A 16,124-nucleotide genomic window follows, 5' to 3' on the forward strand; every position below is an offset into this window, starting at 1 on the left:
ACTGTCAAATAGTGTGTTTACCAGAATTTAGCAACACGACTATAATAAATGGGAGGTAGATATTATTGGTGGCAGTTTTTTCAAAGCTGACGAAAATTCTTACCAGATTTAATTAGAATTAATTCATTGAATTTGAAATTCTTAGAAGCAAGAGATACTTGAGTAGTATTTTAATAAAGTAATGTATAAATGTATAAGTGTAGTATATCCATGCGGTGAAAATTGTAGCTATTAAAAATAAGTTGTAGCCCTGGCCAGTGTGGCTCAGTTCAATTCCTGATCAGAGCACATGTTATTTTTGTTGGACTTTTTGAAAGCATATCTTACAGAGAGAATAAACACATTCTGTAAGCTGTTATTTTACCTTTTCACCATTACCTAATCATCATCAATCATTAGTATTTAAGTACCTACTGTGTTTTTTAAGGTGATTGAAATAATTTTGTTCATAGAAATGTTATGACAATGTATGGAATTTATGTAAGATGAAATATATTTTTAAAAATACTAAATTAGTAATTTTTATCTAAAATTATTCTGGTATGCCCTAGCTTGTTTGGCTCAGCAGATAGAGGGTTGGCCTGTGAACCGAAAGGTCCCAGGTCCGATTCCAGTCAAGGGCACATACCTTGGTTGCAGGCTCCTCCCCGGCGGGGGCCTTGGTCAGGGCATGTGCAGGAGGCAACCAATCGATGTGTTTCTCCCACATCAGTATTTCTGTTTGTCTTTCCCTCTCTCTTCCACTCTCTCTAAAATAAGTGGAAAAATATCCTCAGGTGAGGATTAAAGAGTAAATAAATAAAATAATTCTGGTACTATCTACTGAGATAATGCTATCTTAATTCTCTTACACAATACTGACCTCTAGAGATACAGCATTGTAAATTCACTTCTTAGTAAAATCATATTTTTGGATCATTTAAAAAAAAAATTAGAGGCTTTTTATTTTTTTCTTCTCTGTCTTTTTAAATTTTTTCTTTTTAAAAAATTTTATTAAGAATAATTTCAAATATAAAATTGTAACAAATTTTTATATACAGTAGTCTCCTCTTATTGCAGTTTTATTTTCTGTAGTTCAGTTACCTGAGATCAACCACGGTCTAAAAATATTAAATGGAGAGTTCCAGAAATAAACAATTCATAAATTTTAAATTGCTCTCCCTTCTGGGTAGTGTGATGAACTCTCATGTTGTCCTGCTCTGTCCCACCCAGGATGTGAGTCATATTAAACTTTTCACATAATAATTCTATGATCTATTAAAAATGAAAATGGGATTTTCTAACTTTTTTTCTACATATAATAGCTAGAATTTTTCTATAAGGGAAATTTCTCCACCAACTGAAGTTATTAATTTGTCTTGAAATATTGTTCTTACAAGATAAGCGTATAACTCTTTTCCTAAACCAGTTCAGTTAAGGAGTTAGGGTGAAAACTACCTGCAGTGAGAACAAATGTTATTTTCAGGTGGGGGAAAGAGCAGGCTTTCTCCTTTTTTATATATATACTTACGATCTCATGGATTTTTATATATTCAGTGTGGTTCAGACTAGAATTACTGTTTCTTAGGTTAAATTTGTTTGTTTACACCTTAATATTATACGGTTCCTTTCTTTAGGAATTATCTGTTGGTTCTCTCCTGTGAGCAACAATTAAGTCAGCTTCTTTTAGCCTTCTTGTCCACCCACCATTCATATCTTTTTTTTTATGTTTATCTTTCTACACTATTATTTAACTCTTCAGTTTGAAATGGTATCTTTTGAGCCTCCCAAGCAACTCTGAGATAACATTTACATATCTTTATTCTTCCATCTTTTTCTTATCTTTGGTTTCCTCTTAAATTCATTAAATTTATTGATTGCACCCTTTTTTCTTGGATAATGTAGACATTGTTGAACTGCTGTGGTATTTGTGTGGGCACATGTTGATTCTTGTTGGCAAAAAGGCTGATAATTGATTTTCTTTCCCTTGGAAGGGGCTTGGTCTTTTTTGCCTGGAATGCCAAAGAGCTTTATCTTTGTAATCTAATAATAGAGCAATGCTCTATCTCTGATTCAGATTTGGCATTCTGGTCAGATGTCTACATAGTATGTCTCTCAATGTGGACAATTAGGTCTTTTATTTCAGGAACATTTTCTTGAATCATAATTTTAAAGATTAGTTCTCTTTCATTATTTTGTTTTTCTTTCTCAGGGACTCCTAATGTATATTTGTTTTCTTTCACTGACTTCTATATCTGTCACTTTCTCGTTCCTTTTATTTGTTTAATTTGTTTGCTTGTCTCATTGCTTGCTATGCTTTTGGACAAGTCAATTGTCCTTTGTGTATTCTGATTTAGTGTGGAGTCTTCAGTGATTTTGTCTTTTATTTTTCTTGTGTTATGAGTTCCCATTTTATGTCTTTCTATTGTTTGTTCATCTTTTCTTGAGTTTTTGTTTGTTCCATAGCAAACAAAAACATTTTTAAAATGTTTTTATTGATTTTTTTAGAGAGAAAAGAAGGGAGAAGAACAGAGAGATAGAAACATTGTTGAGAGAGAAACATCAATTGGCTGCCTCCTGCATGCTCCCTACTGGGGATCCAGCCCCCAACCCAGGCATGTGCCCTGACTGGGGATCAAACCAGTGACCTCTTGGTTCATGGGTTGATGCTCAACCATTGAGCCACCCCAGCCAGGCTCTTTTTTAATGTTGTTGCTTATTTATTTTTAATAATGTTGGAATGCTGTATTATAGTTTTTCTCTGCTTTGTATAAATTTTCAAGTAGCCTGAAATGTTTTAATCTTTATTCTCTGTTTTCTAATATTTTTCAATGGACATTGTGGTTTTACATTTTTTTCATATTTGGCCAGCTACTGTGGAATCATTTGGAGGCTGGCAATTCTCAGTTCAGGAGCTCTTTTCTGTTAGCATGAGGAAGGCATTATCTTTATTGTCAGGCATCTTTTGTTTTCTTCTTTCTTGTTCGATCCCATCTTGTTTCAACCCCTTCCTTCTCTTTAGTTTTGTTTGCTGTCTTCCAAATTATCTCTCTTTTCAAGAGACATCCTAAAATATGTTGTACAGCATCACTTTTGGTTTCATATCTTCTCTAAGCCTCTTCTCACTGCTCTATTACCAAGTTTCAGGACTTTTTCCTTCTGGGAATAAATCCTGGCTGACTTTCTGTCACCACTGAGGTCCTCTGACCTCTTGGTACTTTGTGAAACTCCTGCCATGTTCCCCACATGGGTCAGTTGCAGCTCTGATTCAGCCATCTCCAGTATTTATTCCCCTTATTATGAATTTGGGTTGATAGCTATCCTCTCTCTGCTACTTATAGGCATTGATTAAGGGAGTTTGTATTTACTCTCCTTGTTGCTATGTGGGGTTTTTAGAAAGAAGTGTGAGAAGAGTCCAGGAGACTGTCATCATCCTTGGGGAACTCAGAAACCCAGACTCTCTTAATTTTTTTTTTGATTTTTCTTTTTCTGCAGCCAGGAATATGTAGTAATGCAGCTGCTTTCATTGCTAGCCATGGTCGACTATATTTTATATCATAGTGAGTGACCAATAGAACAACAATCTAATTGGGATAATTCTGAGTAAGTTTTGTTTTCTTGTATAGTTTGGTAGACAGTGAAGAACACTTCTAAACCAAGAAAAACATTTCAAGTCATCTCTGGAGTCTCCCCTTTTTCTTAAAAACTTCTGTTCCTTTTTGAAATCTAGTACCTTTTTTATACTGTTTGATAAAGCAGATACGTAAACCTAACTCACCTCTTTAATAATTTTAAAATTTAAATTATCCAGGGTAATTAGTTGTGCTTATGTCATAGGTTGTCAGGGGTTGGGTTCTCCAGGAATGAGACTTTGAGAGAGAGGTTGGCATGCAGAATGTTCACTAGGGGCGGCTCGGGCTTACATTTGCGAAGGGAGGAAGGGAGCTGGCTCAGATGCAGGGAGCAGTTGAGTTGCAGTGCGATCCAGTGAAGAAGTCTCAGCTGCCACCCGACAGGGAGTGCTGGAGCTTAGGAGCTCTTAAACCAAGTGTGTGTCGTTACCTCTGGCTGGGCAGGGTTATATGGCCTTTTTTAGCTTTGTCTTAATACGCGCCTATTTTAATGTAAAAAAAATAATAAACATAGTACTCTGTCCTCAGGGAAAAAATAAAGCGTCTGTTTTAGAAAAGAATATAAGTAACTCTGTGGAAGAGAGTTTTTTTCAGTCTCTCTTGGTACTTTGAATTGAGGAGTTTAAAACTCCAGTGCTATTAATTGATATTATATTTGCTTTTCAGCTTGGGCAATGGTAGATGGTGGGTCGAATGTGAAAGCCCGCTCTTCCTACAATGAGAAGACCCCAAGGATTGTTGTATCTCGCTCCCATTCAGGAATGGTCAAACAGGTTGCTCTTCAGACTTTTGGAAACCAGACTACAATTATCCCGGCTGGTGGTGCTGGTATGTTTCTGTTCCCCTTTGCTGCCTGTAAAGTGTTCCCAGCATGGTCCAGGCTATGTCCAGAGAAAGATTTGGTTGCCACATGCTTGGGAAGAAAATGCGAGTAGACAGTGTACTTTCAAGACAGTCCTAGTCTCCTGCTTGGTTATTTCTAGGGTGGGATTTCAGTCGTACATGCTTCATTGATAGAGACATATCTCCCAATAGGAACACAATTTCACAATAGTGATTTCTGTTCCTCAAGTAACAAAAGCATCTTCCTGTCAGTGATGTACTGTAATGGTTGTTTTATGTATGATCTGATTTCAAAATAGTTCTCCTATTAGTTTAACTCAGGGAGAGGAGAAGAAAAGATCCAAGTACATTATGATGCTTCATGTGGTAGAAGGATACCAGAAATGATCATAAGTGTTGTTACAATGGCTAATCTCTGGATCATTTTTAACAACACTGAACTCTTTAGCTTGCATGTCTGGGATGAGCCAGAGTCTGGGGCCCACCCAGCTAGCTTAATACATATTCCTCACTATTACCCGTACTATAGGTGAGGGGTCAACTGGCTTTTTCTGGAAGGTAGTACATATTTTAGGCCCTGTGAGCTGCATATGGTCTATATTGCATGCTGGGGTTTTTTTTTAATATATTTTATTGATTTTTTACAGAGAGGAAGGGAGAGAGATAGAGAGTCAGAAACATCGATGAAAGAGGAACATCGATCAGCTGCCTCCTGCACATCTCCTACTGGGGATGTGTCCACAACCCAGGTACATGCCCTTGACCGGAATCGAACCTGGGACCCTTCAGTCCGCAGGCCGACGCTCTATCCACTGAGCCAAACCGGTTTTGGCATTGTTTTGTTTTTTTAAACTACCCTTTCAAAATATAAAAATCACTTATAGCTTGAGGTATATATAAAAATAGGCCATTGCCTGGATTTGGCTCATAGGCCATTTGCCCACCCTTGTTTTAAATACTGTTTAGTATAATGAAAGTCTTTTAATTCAAATAAATAGCAAATAATTGTCAGAAACATTTGTGTTTGAAAACCTTTTCAACACAGTACTAAAGGGGAAATAATGCTTATTAACTTCTAAGCTTGTAGTTTTAGTTTGTTAGTTATATATTTCTGATTTTCTTAATATGACTTTATTCTTTTCTTATAGGCTCTCTCTTAGGTTGGTTAAGAAAGGTAATAGCCAAATACTCAGTAGGAATGGAATAAACCAGGTTCTAGACCCAGTTTCTTCTACAGTTGTCTTATTATTTTATTTTTAAACTGCCTCATTACAAAGAGGGCATAAGATAGTAGTGTTATTTTGTATTCTCTTTCAAATTTAACCTTTCTAGGTATTTAGGTGAAACCTATGGGTGTTTAGTTTGAGCATAATATTCCATAGAAAATGATATGTACTGAATGTATTATTTCATAGAAATCAACCACAAAGTAGGTGTACATTTAAAAATTTTAGACATATATTTGATTATACTTGAGAATAACTTAGGTTACTTTGCAGTATATTTTTTATTCATTTGGGTTTAGTGTCTATACTGTTACTTTGTTAAAAAACAAAAAAAAACAAAACCCAAACACCTATTTTGAAATAATTTTAGACTTGGCAGTTGCAAAGGTAGTACAGAGAGCTCCTGCACACCCTGTGCTGTTGTTTTTCACAGTGTGCTCAAAAAAGTAAGCTACTTTTCTTAAATCTTTCCAACAGTAACCTAAATTCTGTTTATCTTTTAGGTTATAAAGTTTTAGCGCTCTTGGATGTGCCTGATAAGAATCAAGAAAAAGCTGATGTATACATTCATGTGACATACATCAAAAAGTGGGATATATGTGCTGGCAATGCTATCTTAAAAGCCCTCGGGGGACATATGACTACCCTGAGTGGTGAAGAAATCAGTTACACTGGTTCTGACGGCATTGACGGTGGGCTCCTGGCTAGCATCCGAATGAACCACCAAGCTCTGGTCAAAAAACTCCCGGATCTAGAGAAGACGGGACATAAATAAGCAAAGTTGATTGTAGATGACAGCTCTTCCATTTGGAGGCTTCAGATGATCGGTGGAGACTATGCATGGTGAAGGCGATCCCGAACTTTTTAAAGTATTTATGAAGCATCAGAGACTTATTTTCCCTGTGATAGGGTACACGATCAGGGGAGATGGGTTGCTTCATGTCTCAAGTATTGTCTTTATTTTTGAGACTATTTTCGTACAGTTGTCATACACAAGACGTGCAGAGGTGTGTGTGTGTGTGTGTGTGTGTGTGTGTGTGTACGCACGCGTGTACGCGCGCGCGCGCGTGAATTAAAATCTATAGCTGAGTCTTCATTGTTATGAGTCACCATTTTCACACGACATCATGAATCTTCACTGTTAGTACTTTCATGTAAAATTGGGCTGAAGAAAGGATTGATTTCCTATAGATGTTTAATATTACCTTTTACTAATATCTCATTAAAAACAAAGTATGTTGGGGTTTTTACCCTTAATTCAGATGGAAAGCACAAGAAGCCACATGTTCATTAATATGCAACAAATGTTCTATTTATCTGTTCCGGAATATTTCTTATGGGTTAAATAGAATAAGCTTAAATTGTTTTTTTTTCTTTGAAATTTTAACAACAAGTTCACCAGCAGGTAGAGAATATAGATACGTGGTGGTTGCTTGTAACTTTGTGTGTGTGCTTTGTTTCTACAAAGAAAAATGTGTTTGTACCCAGGGGTTCAGCTTTCCTGGCGTCTTGCTGTTGATTCTCATTTGCCCTGTAGACAGTGCATGATTTCATTCATTCCCTCTTGACTACCATTTTAGTCTTTTATGTGTAAGGTTTGGATTAAGATTTCAGGGATAGCATTAGCATTTTAGTATATTTTTTCATTAGGGACAAAATATGCTATAAGGCACTACAAAAATGTAAAGAATTCTATTAATTGAAAGTTATTTGACACTATATGAATTGAGCTAGCTTTCATTATTTTCAAAAGCTTTGTTTAAGTACTTTTAAAAAAATTTGACAGGTTTGTATATAGAGATTCTTTCATTGAGAATGAGTTATGGTTGCTCTTACCATTAATAAATGGATCTAAACTTACCAAACTCTCAAAGTAGTAAATTTTGAGATATTTTGTGGTTTTCCTTCAGATTAAAATAATGAAGGTTGATGTTAATATTTGAAGCATTATTTTTCTATTCAGCATGCGAAATCTGGTTGGAAGAGAGGTTGTGGCATATTCACTGTTCACTAATTGGAACCTTGCTTTGTGAAATATCATTGGGATGTCTGATTTCTCTCATTGTGATGTCTGAAAACTTCATATATGCAAACAATACCATTATTTCACGTGACTTTGCTGTCCTTGTGTTCCATAACACACTGATCAAGAGAGGGATTTCTCATGATTTCTTCCCTCCCTCCCTCCTCCTTCCCTCCCTTCTTCTTTCTTTCTTCCTCTTTTATAACCTTAAAGCAACCTTCCATTTATTTCCTATCTTGGAGATAAAATTGACCAGAGTGGACATCCTCACTTGTGGAATGTGCATACAATTTCAGGTTTGGTTATTACATTGTCCAAAGCGCTAATTCCTCATTAGGAAATTGAATTTAGTATGTTGCACATGTTTCAACCCAATCTCTAGCAACTGGTCACGAATCTGGGCCTCAGTAGATAGGTTTTTGTTCAGTGTAAATTTATTCAAGAATTTTTGTAGTTGGATTACTTGATATTTAAACAGGACTTAGGAATGCTGAACAAAATATTGAAGATCTCATATTTTTACTTAGTAGCTGTGAGATGAATCCTTTTTTCTCAGGAGAGATGGCAAAGGCATATGCTATTTCCAGAGTATCATGGTATAAAAGCATCTGTGTCATTGTAATTTGTCATACTTAGGGAAATAAGACTAGCATAGTAGAAATGGAATTGGAGTTCGTTTTTCTGCAATATTATGTGGAAACTTTCTGATTTAATGGAAATGGAAATAGTTAATATTAGCAAGCATGATTACTTGGTTTTATTTTTAATTACATTAATCTGCGTGTAGATAATGACTATGAAGGACTTGTGTGCAAAAATTAAGATATTGACTCAAATGTATTATTTTTATAATTTGTTGGGTACAGTCTAGTTACTAATGATTTTTAAGTGTTTTTATTGAAAGTTTGTTTAATTTTGTTGTGTCTAAAAGTCAGTATACATTACAGAACTAATATTGATAAAGAACAGTATTGATATTTATGTGAGACAATAGTATGCCAGAACATACCAAACACCTTCATGAGTGAGTCATGTAATATCTTCCAGGATTATATAAATTATTTCTAAAATGTAGCAAAAACTAGAGTTTACTTTTAGTGATATTCACTTCCCCATCTCCTGGTCTTCCCTGTCCCTCATTGCTCTTATTTAGAAGATAATTTTCCCTTAAAATTGAGTTTCACACATCACAGTCAGTAAGAAGCAGTGGCATTAATAACCTCAGTAGCCATCAGCTGTCCTTCCTCTGCCTCTTCATTCCTACCTCATCCCCTATCTCCCTAGCCCCTTAATGTTCTCCTTTTGTTTCTGCTCTTCTTTCTTAACTAATATACTCTTCCCAAACCTTATCAAGGAATTCTTTCATAGACCTATTTCTCTCAAGATTAACTGCTGAAATCTTACAGTAGAACTGAGACTCCAGTAAAGATTCCAGTGAGAGATCAATCCTGGTGAAATCCTAGCTGACCATTACTTTTCAGACTCCTGATAAAGCAAAGGAAAATCACCTTAAAATCACAGAGCTTTATGCTGTCAAATCTAATCCATGCTTCAGTTTTCACAAAGCAAACCTTCCAACCCACCCTTCAAAGAATGAATATGCAGGAAATAAAAGTTTGGGTATATACTAGTAAGCCTGTTTGAGAAAACTTGCTTTTTCTATTAGTTTTCATACTTGAATCCTTATTTCAGTTGAGATTACAAGGGCCTACAAGATAGGTCATCTATGTCCTTGGTATTCAATTGTCCCTCTCCCCCAAATTTTAGTTTTTATTAATATTAAAATGAATTGCTTAAAGCTGTATAATGAAATGAAATAAGCATTTTGATTTAGTGTTTAAGTAACAATTGTGCAAACTTCCAGTTTGCTGGGTGCTCCCTTTCAAGATTGTGTAAACTGGGGCAGAGGAAGTGGGGGAGGGGCAGTGGTAGGAAACTGTTGGTGAGAGGAAGGATACTCAGGGAAGGGTAGCAGGGGGAGGATGTAAAGCAAACATCTGCTCTGACCCCTGTGATCAGGAACTCTGCCCTTGCATCAGGCACTTGTCTCAGATGTTTAGTTCAAATATTGGGTTTCACTCAGGCTTTCAAGGGACACCATCCCTGGTGGCCCAAGCATAAAAGAAAGCAGGAGTGCCAACCTGTTCCTCAGAAAAGAAAATACCCATCTTGCCTCTCCTTGATAACACCTTGAAATGGCCTTATGGATAACATTCTAGCAAGTTAAACACAGGAAACTGTTTGGATTATCCTAACTTAAGCTCCTTACCTTGGTTATGTGCTGTTTGCCCCTGGATCGAAACAGTGACTTTTCATTTTAGATCTTGGTTGAATTTCAGACATATTTAATTATTTTTAGTGTGTGCCTATAAAAAGTCTGTCTTGTAACTGTTTCATGAAATAAGCCTAATCTATGGTTTCATTTTATCCTAAAAAAAAGTTGTGCCTTAACAATAGGGCATTGTATGTTAATAAGGGAAAACAATCTTTTTAACAGATGGGGAAAATAGGAACCTTTTGCCATTAAAATTTAAGTTATTTTCATGTTTTTAATATTAGAGTTGGGGAAAACTCATTAAAATTACTTTTGCTTAATCTAGGATTTACAACTAAAGTACATTTTTATAACTGGCGTCTATCTTGATGTATAATAGATTTGAAATGATACTTTATCCTTTGGTTTTTAGTTTCAGTTAATGTAAGGCCAGGATAGATTACATTCTTTTAAATTTTTACTGTTAACTCATTTTAGTGTGCTATTGTATCTGTTCTAGTCCTGAGTCACTTTGGTTAAAAAAAAATATTTATTCTTTGTGCCACATCAGTAATTTATTAATATTAAAAAATATGTTGTGTTACACACCAGAACAGTTCCTAGGTAGAGGGGTGTTCTGGTTAACCAGTTACTATGAGGGCAAGAAGAATTAAACTTTCTACTTCAAAAGGAGGTTTTGGTTTTATGAGATGCTGGTTTTGTAAGTTGTTGATTATTTCCTTAAAGCCTCGCAGCTGTTTGCATTACAATTTTCCATTGGTAAATGCTGACAGGAAAGCTTTTTCTTTTGTTTAATAATTTTTAAAGTTTGATGGTGATTTAGTTCTGTGAGAAAATGAGACAGTTTTCCTTTGAGATAATATAAGCCAAACTTTCAGAAGTTAAGGATGATGAATAATAAAACATCTTGTTATATATTGTGTTTGTAAGGGTTCCCAAAGTGTTATAAGGTAATTTGTGTAATTGCAGAAGCTGATGTTTGATTATTATAATGTTCCGTTAAAATTCTCTTTGAGGTATATGTTACACGCATAGTAAATTATTATTCAAGAAAGATTCTGTATTTTTTTAAATAGGAAATATAGCATACCAAGTCATCATTAGATCAGGTAGCCTACAAAGACTTCATCTTTCCCTGAAATGAAGCCCTCTTCTTCATTTATGTTGAGTTAAGGAGGGAATGTCTATGGAATTTAATTTATGTGCAAAATATGGACTTCAATTTCCATCTACCCTGATGTCCACCGTTGGCAGTCGTCAAAGCTAGCTTTACAGCCTAATGGGAGAAACCATAGTGAACCGGTGCTGCCGCTGTTTTTTCCCATTTGATGGCGTTACTAAAGCTACTGAATACACACATACATATACAAGGGGTTGAGTTTACACTAAAACTATGAAATGGCAGTCTGTGTCCCTGCCTCTTCAAACTTTTTTTTAAATCCTCACTTTCTGTCAATCTCTTGTTGATGAGAGTGGTTAAAAAAATATACACTTTTGAATACCCTTCCCCTCACACATTTAAAGCTGCAGAGGAACTAGACCACTTCCTGTTGCCAAGACATGCGTAGGCACCAGTTTTCTGTACTTGGCATGCTGTACCCTGCCTCACCCACACCACCAAATTTAAGGGCAGGGGTCCCAATTTCAGACGGTAATCTCTCTCTACAAGGAAGTAAAACTATCCCCCTCTCTGTTTTTAGAGCAGTTTTTTTTTTTTTTTTGGTTTTATTTTTGTTGTTATTGTTCCTCATAACATTAATTTGTACATGTGCTGTTGTAAACTTTTAAAAACAGGGATTATATATTTTGGTGAATTTTCTGTTTCCACTTCAACCCCGACAGCTGGTCCAATGTCTTGAACAAATTAGGTGCTTACTGTATGCTGAACTAAATTGAATAAAGGGTTATGACTAGCATTAACATTTCTTATGCCTCAGTTGTGTACTAGTAAGCTGGTTGCTTGTTTTGTTTCCTCTGCAAATATTTATGATTATAACCCCACACACTAAGTTATTTTTTAAAGTTGTGCTTCAGTTACTACCCCTTGGCCAATTAGCTCTAGAAAATGTGATTGCCTCCAATGAAATGATTATTCCAAACTCTGCCCCTGGATATACATTGCCAAACAAATTTTAATTTTCCAAATAAATTGGTCATGTCTGATACAGTGTGTCTCATCTTTTTTTTAAAACTATGCTAAAATTTATACAACAAATTTACCTTTTTAACCATTTTTAAGTGTACAATTCAAGGGGCATCAAATACATTCACGATGTTGTATAACTGTCACCACTATCCATTTGAAGAAGCTGTTTATCATTCCAAACTGGAGCCATTAATCAGTCACTCTCCATCCTCCCTCCCAGCCCCTAGTAACTCCTGCTTTCTGTCTCTGAATGCATCTACTTTGGAACTCAGTTATGTGGGATTCTCTGTTCTCTCTCACCATGTTCACAGCAGTCATCTGTTTGAGAATGGGTGTATGTGACAATCATAGCTATAACAAGGTTATAACTTGGATCATTTTTAAAGTATAGGGAGGATAGAAAAAAAAAAGACAAGGACACATTTGTAGGATTGTGGTAATAGAAAAAAGTACAATGAGAAAGATATCTAAGACTTTTGTTTCAGTCTTGTAGAAACTAAGAAGAGGTCATCTAGCTCCTTTCAGATGTTTTAGTTTTTAATTTGGTTTCTTCTGAGGATAAATAAAGCAAACCAGATGAGTGAAGACCTTTCATTCTGTCACTGGCATAGTCCAAGTTTCTCTTTACCTCTACTGATTGCTGCTTTTCGTTACATTATTTCAAGCTCATTAGCTACACTTTTTAAATATAAATTAACATTCAAATTCTACATAATTTTTCTGAAATTTTGCTTGTTACATTTTCTGAGTACTTCTTGAAAAATTATTTGTCAGCTTTGCAGATTAGCATTTCCCACTTAACAAAGTTGATTATAAAAATGACAGGGTGATATTCCATATTACATTAGTTTTAAGTGTGCAATATAATGTTTTTACATTCTTAATAAATCAACAATATATGTTTATTATAGAAAATTATTGGTCAGCCAAATAGTAGAATCCCACACACATAATCAAACACAGTGAACACACGTGTTGTAAGTCTGGGAGGTTCCAAGGCCACTCTCAGATTCAGTAATTCCCTAGGAGGACTCAGAACCCAGTAACGCTGTTGTCCTCATGGTTATTGTTCATTCCAACAACGTGACACAGATAAGATGAACAATAGGAAAAGGCACAAAGGGCAGGGCCGGAAGGGTGCCAGTGGAGTCCTGTAGACGGTGCTTAGTTCTCTCATCAGCCATGTGAACAACATGCACAGAGGATTGCCAGCCAGGGAAGCTCATCCGCGCTTTGGTGTCCAGGATTCTTTCTGGGGCTGGTCATGTAAGGACCACTTCATGGCCTTAGTCTCCAATGCCTGTGGAGGTCTGGTGATACCCTTGACCCAGAGGCCTCAGCATAATCACATTGTTAACAAAGACCATCCAGTATGGCCCACGGCCCCCTAGTTCTTTACGTGTCTACCACCCGTTGATTTCAAGAAATAAGCCTCTGGAGCAATGGTTCTTAAGAACTATCAGAAAATTATGAGGAAGTAAAGCATGGTCTAAAAATATGGTAGTCTCTTTACTATTCTTTTTTTCTTTGAGACATTGAATGATGAGGGCATTTATAAATAATCAAATTTTATGATCACTGTTTTGAGAATTAATCTTACTTTTGAGATTAAATACATATACCCTAATAAAATGTCAGGATTACTATGATGCACATATTTTAAACTATGTAGCCATTGGAATGTAAAATATTTTATACTCTAGACTTTTGTTTCCTGAAGATGAACCTCCTCTATTTTTATAATTTGCATGAATTTGAGTAGTATAAGTGTTTCCAGCCAGAAAAAAATACATTTTTGCCCAGAAAGAATACCATGTTTCATCTTCAGTTCACTCAGAGACAAAGTTTAATGACTCCAGCAGTTTAAATATTGAAGTCTTAGAAAAAAGAACATCTCTGAATAGTCATGAAGGCCCAAGGCTACTTCTTAGAAACGACTTCCTGGCTTACGTGGACAGAGAGATTAATAACGCCTGAAAGCACTGGACACAAGAAAAGATGTTGAAGACAGCAAATGCTAAAGCAAAAGTCAACAAAAATGTCAAGACAGTGACTTCTGGGCAGCAGGACAGAGAACAGCACATGCCAACCACTGGTGACAGCAGCCCAGTGTGCGTGGCCGTTGCCTTCCACTCACTGTCCCGCCCACTCTGAGACCTGGCTCTGCTCCATGATGTTCACAGGAAGAGCACCATCTAGGTATTTATCTGCAACAAAACCTAGTTTGGGACTTTATGAAAACAATGGCTTTCCAAGGACTGCTTCCCTACCCTATAAATCAAGAACTTCACAAGTTTTAGGTAAGGTATGTTAATCATGCCAGCGACCACAAAGGCTATTCGGTGGGATTCTAATTGTAACTTATTATTCCATCTCTCAAATAACTATTCAAACAAATACAAACCTTTGTGGCAGATAAAGCGGCCCAGGGAGATTTTCCTTCTTTGGGGAGGCAGTGTGGTGCAGTGGTGAACACAGGTCTTAGACTCAGATGGGGTAAACTCAGATCTGGTTGAGTGACCTTGGACAAATAAGTTTTTCTGTATATGCTGACCTGAAGAGCAGTGACACCGAGGAGGCAGTGGGGTGTGAAATAAAGACAATGAGGGTGACAATGAAATATTCTGCTTGTACCATCAGCCCTGGCAAAGCTCAGAACCGTAGCGCCAGGTGGACTGTGAGCAGTGAGCTAAGGTGCCTATGCGCAGCAGTGGCTGGAGGGTCTTTACTGAAGGTTCCACAGTATATTTGGGGCATTGTTCCTGGCTGTGTATCCTTCAACTCTGATTCTCTGCCTGTGCTGAGATTCTGGGAGCTTCCCATTATTTTCTTTTTTTTAAAAAAAAAATATATATATATATATTTTTATTGAGTTCAGAGAGGGAAAGAGAGAGAGAAACATCAGTGATATGACAGAATCACTGATCGGCTGCCTCCTGCATGCCCCACACTGGGGATCAAGCCTGCAACCCGGGCATGTGCCCTTGACTGGAATTGAACCCTGGACCCTTCAGTCCGCAGGCCGATGCTCTATTTACTGAGCCAAACCAGCTAGGACACTATATTCTTTAATGATTTTTGGGGGGGTTGAAACATGCTAAAGTGTGTTTATTTGTGGCTAAGAATCCTATCAAACACTTCCTCGACCATTGCTAACCTGTTTTTCAGGGACTCCGTGGCCCCAACAAAGAGGCCAGCTCAGACATTAATTGCTAAAGGGCTTCCTGTTTTTCAGGTTACACCCTGGCACCTTGGGCAAAGCACTTAAGTTCAAAGAGAAACAGCTACATTACAGTAAGAGGTAACCTACACACAAGTCTCTTGACATGGAGCAAGAGAAAACAAGTTACAGTCACACTGAACTAGAGAACATGTATACTTTCGTCAGATGATCAGAAATACCCACTGGTGATGTTTGCAGGCACATAAGGTTGGGGGTGGGGGTACAGCGATGCTAGGTGAGTGTTAAACAACAGGATGGCAGCTCTCTGATCTGGAGAACCAGAAGCTACTATATTGAGAACTGCTATGAGCCAGGCACTCTTCTAAGCACCGGGCATTCTCCGTCTCATTTAAGTTTCTCCACAGTCCTCAGAAGCAGTATCATACACTCATTGTATAGATAAGAAAATTAAGGCATAGAGAAATTAAGGTCAAAGTCATATAGCAGGTAGGTTTGGAACCATGACACAGAAAGGCAGGAAAGATGAGGGAGAGAGATAAAGTACCTGCTGTTCTTTTAAGCTCAAGCTAAGAATAGGAATATGTTTATTAAATAAAGGTTCAAATAAGCCTGCAAGGCAGACATGCCTTCACCCCTTACCTGAAAGAAACGGGATGTGTGAGAGAAGTGGGGCTTCCCTCGTGAGTCCGTGAGGAGAACATGTTCCCTGCAGTTTAGTTTGTTCTTCCAGTTATAGGGACTACGGATTCCACAGCGTTGTCCGCAGCTGTTCATAAACAACTGCCAAAAGCCCAACTCCTAGTGAGCATCAACGTT

The 16,124-nt window shown here is 36.9% G+C and overlaps 1 protein-coding gene across 1 annotated transcript in view; it reads left to right on the top strand.

Annotated features, from left to right (window-relative positions):
• Window positions 1–12,141, top strand: part of BPNT2 (3'(2'), 5'-bisphosphate nucleotidase 2) — a 29,769-nt gene extending 17,628 nt beyond the window's left edge. Inside the window, exons 4-5 of the mRNA XM_059673143.1 lie at window positions 4,278–4,439; window positions 6,184–12,141. Coding sequence (XP_059529126.1) covers window positions 4,278–4,439; window positions 6,184–6,455 — 434 coding nt within the window. The 3' untranslated portion in view covers window positions 6,456–12,141. The remainder of the gene's footprint in view (window positions 1–4,277; window positions 4,440–6,183) is intronic.
• Window positions 12,142–16,124: the final 3,983 nt, after the last annotated feature.

The sequence above is a fragment of the Myotis daubentonii genome, chromosome 17 (genome assembly GCF_963259705.1).
Source record: "Myotis daubentonii chromosome 17, mMyoDau2.1, whole genome shotgun sequence".
NCBI classification, from domain to species: Eukaryota; Metazoa; Chordata; class Mammalia; order Chiroptera; family Vespertilionidae; genus Myotis; species Myotis daubentonii.